General features: G+C 34.0%; 2 protein-coding genes across 2 annotated transcripts in view; both read left to right on the top strand.

The window, feature by feature from the left end:
- The window catches only part of LOC141443296 (uncharacterized), a 465577-nt gene that overhangs the window by 421010 nt on the left and 31471 nt on the right, over positions 1 to 13096 (top strand). The gene's annotated exons all lie outside the window — the stretch shown is intronic.
- LOC141443292 (homeobox protein invected-like) overlaps positions 1 to 13096 on the top strand; it is a 150184-nt gene that overhangs the window by 134333 nt on the left and 2755 nt on the right. Inside the window, exons 4-5 of the mRNA XM_074108525.1 lie at positions 7605 to 7637; positions 12371 to 12474. Coding sequence (XP_073964626.1) covers positions 7605 to 7637; positions 12371 to 12474 — 137 coding nt within the window. The remainder of the gene's footprint in view (positions 1 to 7604; positions 7638 to 12370; positions 12475 to 13096) is intronic.

Here is a 13096-nt window from a genome sequence, read left to right as displayed (position 1 = left end):
CCTTAGGAACAGAGATGCGCCACTTCTATAAAAAATATTTCAAAAAATTCTACAAGCTAAAGTAATAAACCGATTTCAATGTTTAATATCTCAAATGAAGAGCCTATTATAACGTTACTTATAAAAAAATACAAAAAAATATTTACAAAAACTTTGTCAAAAAAACGCCATCTTAAGTTTTTTTTTCTTACCTGATTTGTAGTTTTACTTGATGCTTAAAAAAACTGTATGCAACATGAATGGTTTAATGCATGTACATATTACTGAGTACATAACAAGTATTTAAAAAAAAATCCGACACCGATACCTATCATATTAACGAAATATGACAGTTTAAATGTGAGCACAATTTCTTTAAAAAATATTTCAAAAAATTCTACAAGCTAAAGTAATAGACCGATTTCAATGTTTAATATCTCAAATTAAAGCTCATAACATTCATTATTTAACAAAATATAAAAAAATATTTACTGAAAACTTTTGGCAAAAACACCATCTCAAGTTTTTTTTTCTTACCTGATTGGTAGTTTTTATTTGATTGCTTAAAAAAACTGTATGCAACATGAATGGTTTAATGCATATACATATTACTGAGTACATAATAAGTATTTAAAAAAAATTCGACACCGATACCTATCATATTTCACGAAATATGAAAGTTTAAATGTGAGCACAAATTTCTTTAAAAAAATTCAATAAATTCTACAAGCTAAACTAATAAACGATTTAAATGTTTAATATCCAAATTAAAGCTCATAAAAATTCATTATGTAGAAAAAATATTTAAAAAAATATTACTGAAAACTTTTGGCAAAAAACGCCATCTTAAGTTTTATTTCTTACCTGATTGGTAGTTTTACTTGATTGCTTAAAAACATTGTATGTTGTATGCAACATGAATGGTTTAATGCATACTTATATATATTCTGAGTAAATAACAAGTATTATAAAAAAAAACCGACACCGATACCCTTCATACTTCACGAAATATTTAGTTTAATTGTGCACGCTTTTCTTACAAATAAATTTCAACGAAATCTTCAAGTGAAACTAGTTACTCTGATTATAATGTGTTAATGTTAAATGAAAAGAAGAACGAAATTACCTAAATTATTAAAAAAAAGTTTTTCCTGGTGTTACGAAAAAATATAAATTACTTTAAAATTAGTAATTATTAAGACAATAAATAAAAACTATACGTTTCCGGCATAGTTGGTTCTGAGATGTAATATATATTGCTTAGTAGTTGGCGAATTTATTTAAAAATTAGCTTTTATGTGATAGGTAGGGCTACAGCTATAGATATGTCACATTTGAAATAAAAGACTATGAACATCAATGTTCATCAAATATTTAAATTAAAACCTATAAGTCCTCTTCGGGTTCATCGGCAGATGTAGAACTGAAAAGGAAAAGTCGTTTTGAAGTACACAAAATCACAAGATCTTTTAGACACGGACTGTGTTTGCTGTAATTACTGTTGAATTATATTTGTGCCTAGTTGATTACCATTAGATCTAAAATTTTGTGCCTACCTGTGGAAATCAGTGGTCAGCATACAAAATAACCCTGCATTGAATATTATATTAACTTACTTTTGATTTGTACAGCCACCTTTGCAGGATTTACACTGGGCAGTGCATGGTAAGCTGACCCGACGACACCCCACAACGCATGGTATCGCAGCCAGATTTGCAGCCACAATGGTACTTAATGGTCCAAGATCGCTTACTTCTTTTGCCACTCTCTTTTGCCTTAGTCCATCCCAAGAAGATGGACATGGTACGGACATGGTCAGAGCGTTTCTCCATATTGGCCCGCTTGGTAAGCTTCACGCAGTGTAATGTTTATAGAGAGCAGTCCGTACCATGTCCATCTTCTTGGGGATGGACTAAGGCAAAAGAGAGGACTCCAAAATTGTCGCAGTTACAGCGATTTGGTCGCATTAAGTCTATTGTGGCTGCAAATCTGGCTGCGATATACCATGCGTTGTGGGTGTCGTCGGTCAGCTTACCATGCACTGCCCAGTGTAAATCCTGCAAAGGTGGCTGTACAAATCAAAAGTAAGTTATATAATATTCAATGCAGGGTTATTTTGTATGCTGACCACTGATTTCCACAGGTAGGCACACAAATTTTAGATTTAACTAATGGTAATCAACTAGCACAAATATAATTCAACAGTAATTACAGCAACACAGTCCGTGTCTAAAAGATCTGTGATTTTGTAGTATTGGAATAGCACAAGTACTTCAAAACGACTTTCCTTTTCAGTTCTACATCTGCCGATGAACCCGAAGAGGACTTATAGGTTTTAATTTAAATATTTGATGAACATTGATGTTCATAGTCTTTTATTTCAAATGTGACATATCTATAAGCTGTAGCCCTACCTATCACATAAAAGCTAATTTTTAAATAAATTCGCCAACTACTAAGCAATATAATTACATCTCAGAACCAACTATGCCGGAAACGGTATAGTTTTTATTTATTGTCTTAATAATTACTAATTTAAAAGTAATTATATTTTTTCGTAACACCAGGAAAAAACTTTTTTTTAATAAATTAGGTAATTTCGTTCTTCTTTTCATTTAACATTAAACATTATAATCAGAGTACTAGTTTCACTACTGAAGATTTCGTTGAAATTTATTTGTAAGAAAAGCGTGCACAATTAAACTTAAATATTTCGTGAAGTATGAAGGGTATCGGTGTCGGTTTTTTTTATAATACTTGTTATTTACTCAGAAATATATATAAGTGCATTAAAACATTCATGTTGCATACAACATACAATGTTTTTAAGCAATCAAGTAAAAAACTACCATCAGGTAAGAAATAAAACTTAAGATGGCGTTTTTGCCAAAAGTTTTCAGTAAATATTTTTTTAATATTTTTTTCTACATAATGAATTTTATGAGCTTTAATTTGGGATATTAAACATTTAAATCGTTTATTAGTTTAGCTTGTAGAATTTATTGAATTTTTAAACAAATTTGTGCTCACATTTAAACTTTCATATTTCGTGAAATATGATAGGTATCGGTGTCAATTTTTTTTTTAAATACTTATTATGTACTCAGTAATATGTATATGCATTAAACCATTCATGTTGCATACAGTTTTTTTAAGCAAATCATAAAAAACTACCAATCAGGTAAGAAAAAAAAACTTGAGATGGTGTTTTTTGCCAAAGTTTTTCAGTAAATATTTTTTTTAATATTTTTGTAAATAATGAATGTTATGAGCTTTAATTGAGATATTAAACATTGAAATCGGTCTATTACTTTAGCTTGTAGAATTTTTTTAAATATTTTTTAAAGAAATTTGTGCTCACATTTAAACTGTCATATTTCGTTAAATATGATAGGTATCGTGTCGGATTTTTTTAAAAATACTCGTTATGTACTCAGTAATATGTACATGCATTAAACTATTCATGTTGCATACAGTTTTTTTAAGCAATCAAGTAAAAACTACAAATCAGGTAAGAAAAAAAAACTTAAGATGGCGTTTTTGACAAAAGTTTTTTGTAAATATTTTTTTTGTATTTTTTTTATAAGTAACGTATATAATAGGCTCTCATTTGAGATATTAAACATTGAAATCGGTTTATTACTTTAGCTTGTAGAATTTTTTGAAATATTTTTTAAGAAGTGGCGCCATCTCTGTTCCTAAGGGGTGAAACTTCCGCTGCTGCGAGTCAAATCACTCAGTTTAGTCTGTACTATCACTGTGCAAAGCGGCTTGCTTTCTTCACGAAGTGCAGCATCCGGCCAAAAAATGGCCTTAACAAGTATGACTAAGAATAATGAACTGGGCCTGTGTGGGAACTATGGCTGAAAGGAGGCTTATCTGCCCAACAGTGGGACGTGTATAGGCTGGGATAGATGGATAGACATTGTTACTTGTCCTTAGTGCATCTTCATGATTGGCAAGGAATATGTCTGTCAAATATCAAGTCTCTAATTCTAGCTTCACGTTGTCATTGTCCAGTCCGTCAGTAACGTTAATCTTTTATTGGTATCAGATAAACCTGCTATAGATTTAGTATTTTGTCCGTTATATCTTCTAATAAATAAGCCTCCGTGTGACATTACATACGTAGCAACTCCATAACTTCCTTCTATCACCAATTTGAATAGAGAACCGGTTTTAGATAGGCGAAATTCAAAACCAGCTACATTAAATATGTTAATATTAATTCAGACATGAATAAATATTCGAAGTGTTGAACATATTTAATAGCTTCATTATGGGACCACCTTGTTTTATTTCTACTCGCAAAAAAATGTTACAAGTCAACGTGACGTGCTCATCGAATTTAGACCTTAATTTTAGATACATAAGATATGTAATTGAGAGTTGTATAAATGACATATGTCAATTTGATGTAACTTCGATTGGCATGGACAAGATTTTTGTTTTTTAATTAAGCAGGAATTTCTCTAGGGTTTGGTTTATTGGAGAAAATGCCAATTTAAATGTTTTGATAAAGACATTATGATTTAAGTTTGTTTGGCTATCTAAATTCTATAAGCTTGTAAATGCAAAAGTGGATATCTTTTTATACTTATTTTTATGCTGCGATTATAAGATTTTCATATCACATTTCTTAGTAAACATCGATAATTCACGTGGCGTAAGGTTAAATATAGATTTAGTACATTGTTTATTGTACTTTTGAATTACATTTTTAAGAACAACTGGAGTTTTTGATGGTACTCCAAAATGGGGGAGGCTTGAGGAAAATCAAACGGGGCTTACTCGTACAGCTTTTCCTTAAATATTTTGAGAACGTTCCTTTGTTTTTGTAAATATTAAATATTGTTAGCATTATTGTTGTATTATGTATATTAAGTAGTTTACTTATTTTGAACATGAAACTACCGTGAGACTCACTCATATTAAATATAATGACCCGGATAACTCACGTCTTAAATCCAGTTTAGCTCGACATGTTTCGGGCTAATCCGTAGCCCTTCGTCTCCGGAGCAACGTGACTCAGCGGCTGCTGCTGCTGCATGTGCGCGTGTTGCAGCAGCCGCTGAGTCGCGTTGCTCCGGAGACGAAGGGCTACGGATTAGCCCGAAACATGTAGCTAAACTCGATTTAAGACGTGAGTTATCCGGGTCATTATATTTAATATGAGTTTACTTATTGGTAGATAGTAGTTTATTTTTATCAGTTTATCTAGGTATATTATTAAAAAATATGTATACTCGATTCGATACTCACACGTTTAAAAAATGCGCTGAATTTAAAATCAGTATAATTTTGGTATCCATTACGACTAACTAACGTCTCTAAGTGCGACAGTTACACGTTAATTATCCTGAAATAAGTAAAAACCTCACATTACTATTATGACTACATTAACATAATAACCTTATATGTCACGGACTTAATTTAATATGTCCATTAAAATTAAGTAAACAAAAAACTACCGTTACGCGTCGCGTTCTGAGCATTCCATTAGTAATTAATGGGTTCATTAAACGAAATTAAGCTTATCTAGATCTCGAGCATCTGCTAAAGGGTGCTAAATGCTTTGGGGTATTTTCGAACATGGGGTAAAATTATTCACTCTTTTTACTAGATTAAGGCTAAGACTAAGACTGCAAAAAGACTAAGGGGCTGTTTCACCACCCATTAAAATCTCGAAATTTTCCACTATACAAAGTAGATACCTGTTTAAAGAGTAACGGTGTCTCTTAGCACAGGTATTTTTTTACTTAAAAAGAGGCACCAGCGGTAATGTAATAATGTACCCTCAAGAAATTGAATAAATGATTAAAATTATTTGACGGATAAATGTATCTGTCTCCGTCTATTCTAACAAAGAAACCGAGATGGCATCATTATATGTAAGATAAATTTAATCAATGGATGGTGATGGTGAGACAGGGGGTAAGACTCCAACTGCAACATCTCAATCGCAGCCAGCGTGCAGTTTGCGTGCACTTGTGCCGACTGCAATGGAACTGCAGGGAATAATGCATGGCTCAGCAGTTGCGGTCACGTTGCAGTTAGAATTCAATATGTTTGTACTGTACTGTCTATAGAACAAGAGCCGTGACAGCCTAGTAATTTGACCCAAGGCTACACAAACAGAGGATCGTGGGTTTAGCCTAAGCCTGAGTTTTCGAGAATGTACGTAAGAAATTACATTAGAAGAGAGCTGTAACATATCTATGATGGGAGCGCCAAAGTTCGCATACTCTTCGCTAGTCATACCGTAATTTTTGTCCGAATCATCGTTTGTCCTAATTTTTTTCCAGTGAAACCTTAAATAACTCTGAAATTTTGAAATGGTCATCCTATAGAAAACTATAGGTTAGGTTAGGTTTTTATAACAATTCTGAATAATTATTAGATTCAGAGAAAAAAGAGTTATGACAAATGATCATTCTGACAAACATTACATTCGGACTTTTAATAAGTATGCGGGCCGATATGGACCACTCTTTGATATATCCATTGGTGTTTTAAGTTCCCTATACGCACTAAGCTAACGTAGGAACTATGGCACAAGTACTTTTATTTTGAGAGGAGACTTGTGCCTTGCAGTAAGACATACATAAGATTGAGATGATTATGATGATGAGGCTAGATTTAGTATTTACCCTGCGTTCTGCTAGTCATACCTGTCATGGTAGAACATAACTATTATTTCGCTAAAACACTGTATTGATTTTCTGTGATCATGATCAATAAAGAACATTATATATTTTATTCTTTTGTACTTAGCTTGGAGTAATGTTTTACTGCTGAATAAATAAACAGCGACTTAGCGCGGTGATACGAATGTAACATATATTAGTATTACTCGGTAACAAGCGTTTTTCCAGAGATAAGACCCGGCTAAATCGATTTTTCATTCTCGAAAACCCCTACATACCAAATGTCATCGAAATCGATGGAGCTGTTTCCGAGATCCCGTAAATATATACAAGAATTGCTCGTTTAAAGATATTAGATAGATATAAATGCGAAAGCGAGTTGATTGTTCATTTGTTACGCTTTTACGCTGGTAAAAGGTATGTGTACAACTGATCGTAGTGAAATTTGCCATGGAGATAATTTGGGACTCTGAAAAGGATATGGAATCAGGGGTTACTTTGCGGAGGTCCATATCAATGAACTGAAAACAATTAATTTGCGGGTGGGGAAAGTTATAGTTTTTAGTTCATTGATAGGATAGTTTTCATCCCGGAAAAATGTATGAAAATGCATGCCCCTGGGCGCGATAAACGAATTTTTCGCAAAAGTCGCGGGTTACAGCTTGTATTATATAAATATGATAATTAATAATTTGTAAACATTGAGAATTGCTATCACTCAAACAATAATTATTTGTTAGCGATATTAAAAAAAAGTGCAGATTTTTTCTTATCTCACATTGATTTTTTTCATTTTCTTCAAAACTTACAAGTGTATTTCGGTTCACCTGAAGTAGTCGCTTGGCGTTTAAATTTGGTAACAATGTTTCATGAATACCGTCCGTCCGGTTTTATTTAATATTAAGTAAATATGTTAATGTTAAAATTTCAAAATTGTTTTATTTCGTGTGCCTAATTGTGATTTTCTTTTTGTTTTAGGACGAAGTAAGTACGGGACCTCACGGCAGCCACGTGAGAAAAAACTATTTTTTTTAAATTAAATCACCTTTATTATCAACTATCTTTTAAATTAAGTTATTATCTTATTAAAAAATTATAAAAAAATCTTACCTGAAATTGGTACTCCATTGACAGAAACATGTTTCTATGAGCTAAAAACATTTAAAAATCAATATTATTTATTTTCCATGATCACCATTACACATAACCTTAGGTTAATTTAGACTCCTAATCGGTCTATAATTAATTGTTATTTTTTCTTTTTTATTAATTGTTTTTCAAACAATCACCTTGAACGATTAAATATTTTAAATAATATTCCACACCCCGCACACTTAAAAAAACCCTAATATTTTGACACTAACATTAATAATGTCAAAACTATGACAACTCATCCGTAAAACCTTCACGCTGTCACAACAAAAACTAAAAAAAACGAATTACCCACCTAAATGGGCACCTTTAAAACCTCTAAAAAAAAGATACAAAAAATGTCTATGGCACTTCGGTCTACTAGAAAATGTTGGCCGTTGACCTTGCTCGATCAATCACGGAGTTTTAAAAAAAGTTGAGGAAAAAAAGTGTCATTTGATATCGAAGTTATTTTGGAGTTTTAGGTATCATATCACTCTGACAACAGAATAGACGAGTCACTTTAAATTTTTGTTCGTTTTCTGTCTCGAGAGTAATCTTATTAGAAAATTTTGACATTAGTCATTACACAGTATCATAGACTTTGTTCCGAATATTTTAGAAACATTCGATTTTGTGACATTCGTTTTCATGCAACAGAGCGCTCACAATTTATTTCTTTACCAGGTGTTTATTTTAATATAATATTTTGGAATCAAATTTTTCCGTTTTTTTATTTGTATATGAACTTCAGTTTAATCGGGTTTAATTATTGCAACATAGTTATCTAGTGCGGAAGACAAAAACTGTCAGAAAAATGACTTTTGTCTGTGTCCAGTTTTGCCCCAACTTTAGACCAGCCCCAAAAGCACTATTTTTATAGTTTTTAAAAACATCTTTTAAACACAAAACGATGGACTGTAAAAAGTTTAATTTTATTGTCATACAAAATCACCCATTTACTTTTTTTGAATATGCATAAAAATATTTTCACGACACTGCTCGAAAGTGTGGTTATAGATAACCTAAATCCAGTACCCAAAACTGCCTATATATGTACATTTAACAGCCGACTCATTTATGGCTCGCAAAACACGACAACAATGATACACATTACGAAAACAGGTCGTATCAATATATGTATTTTATAATACGATACCACTTTTTAGAATATAATTTCTGAATTTCATTCCTGGCGTGCTGAGCTGGCATGCTGGCGTGCTGGCGGGAGGGGTGACACTATTTTTATTTCCTCGCAGTGATCGTGAAAAGCACAATGTTTAGCCTCGGCCAAAAGTGCAATAGATGAACTCGCATTATCGAACTTCAAACTAACTCGTTCATCTATTGCTTACTTTCGTGCCTCTACAACAATGTACTATTGTTTTTGGCTTGCTCAATACGATCCATTTTTTTAACGAAAAACATTTTCGGATCGTTGGACTAAATTTGAACCCGCATTTCCCTGGGCATAATTAGCAATACACTTACTCAATATCTTCAAATCTGAGATCGTTTTCATTAAAAAAAAGTTTGGTACCAAGGTTTATTGAAATTTTCCCTACAGGTCACACCGCTTCGCTATGGCAACCCATCAGGCAGTCGGTGAAATATTTTAACCAATTTTAAATATCGAATGTAGTGTTCTGAATTGAATTGGTTAAGATATTGCATCGTCCGCTTGCGTGGGAACATCGTCGGGGGATGCCATTTTTTATGCCAGTGTTTTTTTCGTGTGTGAAACTTTTGCTATTTTATTGAATTCATAATGAGGGATTTTTGGCAGGCGAAATATCGCTAGATGGCGTTAGTATCGTGAGGTTTGTTTGACGTTAGTCTTGCTGTGATTGGCTCACTATTTAACCAATCACAACCGTGATGTTAATATCAAAGTTGTCCAATGGCTCTCACAATACTAGCGCCAACTAGGCTACTACGAAAAACTCGAAGTTCGTATCGTGCGGTCCCTCTCGCTCTCGTATTAAATAGTGTAAGTGTCAGAGGGACCGCACGACACGAACTTCGAGTTTCGAGTTTCGTAGTAGCCCTGCTATCACAGAAACCCTCATTAGGCTGTATTTCCACCTGAGATATGTGATAATGTGTTTGGAAGAATGAACCAATAGAATGCTTCATTTAAGTACGTATCCTCGCTCCGTTCAGCTGTTTCTAATAGAGCAACACATTCCTCGCAACATATGACTCCTTGAGTAGTTGCAGGTGGTAGGACCTTGTGCAAGGTCCGCCCGGATTGCTACCACCATCTTGCTCGCTAATCTTACCGTGAAGCAGCAGTGCTTGCACTGTTGTTTTTCGGCGTGGAGAATAAGACAGCTGGTGAAATTACTGGCACTTGAGGTATCCCATCTTAGGCCTCTAGTTTGGCAACGCATCTGCAATACCAGGGGTTTTGTAGATGTTTATGGGCAGTGGTGATCTCTTACCATCAGGAGACCCACTTGCTCGTTTCCTCCCTCATAATAATATCCTCGCACATCTCTGGTGAAAACGCAACCTGAATTGGTTATTTGTTGTTGATATGATTTTTTCCACTGCTAGTGCATTTTTGTTTAACCATTTTAGAATGTATTGTGGGTTTAACAAATACTTGTTAAATTATTTTTAAAGCATACCTTTTCATTTTCTACTCAGAAAAATTGCCATACGAGTAGTCGGGGCTTGTAACTAATCCCAGTTATTTTATTTGTTCCTGTTTCTGAGTGATTTCGAACGATAGAAATGTAAAAAATAAAATACTGATATTGAATATTGTTAGCGACATTCAAAGCATAACTGTTTTTTAATTCTCGGTAAATTGCTCATAAAGGTAATCTACATACCGTAATATATTCAGTATTTAAAGAATTATAATATTTTAGTAACACTGGACCTTTAGTAGTGTCTAAATTTACCCCGTGCCTAAAAATACCACAACTACATCCTAAGATTTTAATCAAGGTTTTTTTGGTTGGTGCTTTTTATGTTATTTGCCATTTATGTTATCGTATTTTTTAAGTCAGCATGCAATGGTCAGTTTATTTATTACCGTTTGAAATTACTGCACGTAGTCGTATTTCAAAACTAAGAAATTACGTTCCACTAGAACAAACGTTAATTGAATTATTATTATAGATACTGGTTTAAAAATTGTATTTTTATGCTGTTTTCATTGGGCATTCGAATAATTTATTTACTTACAGAAGACAGCAACATTGCATGCTGGTTTTATTTAATGTTTGATATGTGCTTTTATGTGTGCGTTTGTTTGTGTTAATTGTGTTTAATTTGTGTTTTTGTTTTTTTTTCTTAATGAACCTTGGAGCCGGACTTTATTTTCATTTTATTAAGATACGTGTTGCAATGACATCGAATATATACACGTACATTTTTAAAGCGGCAATATGCTGAAAATATGCAGTTTTTGTGTTCAATTTTATATTATAGTTCTAGTCGAAAAAACCAGCAGTCGTACCAGTGACCTTTTCAAAATCAATTTTCTTGTGATTTCTTTGGTAGATGTATGGAATGTCATATGAATAAGTAGGTCAAAGGTTCCACCCTGGTACAGACGCAATTCGTTTCTTTGACTGTAGGTCCATAGAGATGGGTCAAAAGTTCAAAACAAAACTATGCATAAATGAACAGATACAATACAATGGACGGATACAACATGTTGCACGCTTTTCACGTCACTTATCACTTGTTTAGCGAAGTATTAGAAAATTGATAAATAAGGCAATGCAAGCCACTGAAACAATGTTTAAGAATTACTTCCTTCTTTTTCTTTGTTATTGAAATTATCAAATTGGGTAACTTAAGTTATCTGGGATGGTCCATATTATGACTGTCAGCTGTCAATCCGAACTCTTTTTTTAAATCAAACAGACCAAGGCACAAAATCTATATCTAGATCTCACGAAACGTGTGGCTTGCCGAAATAAAGTTTCAATTTATTTTTACAAAAAAAACGGCGAGTGAAAAAAATATCTATCTACAGGAGTGAGCTATATTAAAAGTACTGTCGGTAAAAAATATAATAGACCACCCTAGAAAACTTAATATTTTTTGAAATACCAGACTAGTGCTTCAGTAGACAGCTAACTATACTGTGAAAACGTATATTGGACGTGTATCGTGTATTGGATTCAGGGAAAGAAGGTCTATGACAAACGATCATTATGACAAACATTACGTTGTCATGGCAGTTGGTTTACAATTTGTGCTAGTAAACTATAACATTCACTTACATTGCTCACCCGCGACCTTACGATAGCTGCGTTTGTGCAAAAAATGTGTTCATGCAGTTCCTCCACCTCCACTTTAAGAACACACACAAATCACACAAACCTATCTATCACCACCACCACCCTACACTGATGCGTTTCGAACTCATCCAGAGCTTATCTTCAGAGCAACACAACCGTTCACCATGCTACCAGATTATACTAACAAACCGAAACAAACGTTTTGGTTTGTCACTAACTCTCCAAGTTTCCCACCTTTATTTTTGCAAACAAAACTACCCACCAAAAATTAATAAATTATTTTATTTGTGCTAGTGTCGCCCTTGCGCAGAGTTTTGCGTAATATTCCCTATTTCCCCATCTGCCCAGGTCCACGCACGCGCCGTCCTAAGAAACCCCCCGGGGAGCCGATGTCCAACGACGAGAAGCGTCCCAGGACTGCCTTCTCCGGTCCACAGCTCGCCAGGTTAAAGGTAAGTCTACTAAAGTACATGGAGTCCTTAATATACGTCACACATTTTAGTCGGGGTGAGGAGTGGAGGACGGACGCACGGAGAACAGATGACCGTTGGAGCCGAAAAGTTCTCGAGTGGAGACCGCGGGTCGACAAGCACAGCGTAGGACGTCCAGCAACGAGATGGACGGATAACCTGGTTAAAGTCGCGAGTTCACGGTGGATGCAAGACGCTGCTAACCGAAGCGACTGGAGGTCTATGGGGGAGGCCTATGTCCAATAGTGGACTTCCTACGGCTGAGATGATGATGATGATGATGAGGAGTAGAGGGGGGCAAGGGTCTGACAATTTGTGTCACAGGAACTATATAATTGTGTTTGCTGCCACTGGTGGCAAATCATTGGATCGGTGCACTGAAAGACGCCAAACTAAAACAAACCAAGTATTTCTCCTTAAACTTTAAGTATGATTTCTTGCCAGTCGCTGTAAAAGTGACTGGACCCTAGAGTAACGATAACTTAGATTTTTTTCTCTTTATTAAGGTTCACCAACAATAGTTTACAACAATACATTACAATTATATACAAAGTAAATTCATGTGGAATATTTTAACCATTTTTTAAAAGATAGATATATATAA

This window comes from Choristoneura fumiferana, chromosome 27 (assembly GCF_025370935.1).
Source record: "Choristoneura fumiferana chromosome 27, NRCan_CFum_1, whole genome shotgun sequence".
NCBI lineage: Eukaryota > Metazoa > Arthropoda > Insecta > Lepidoptera > Tortricidae > Choristoneura > Choristoneura fumiferana.
Note: the sequence above shows the minus strand (reverse complement) of the source record. Positions and strands in the feature narration are given on the sequence as shown.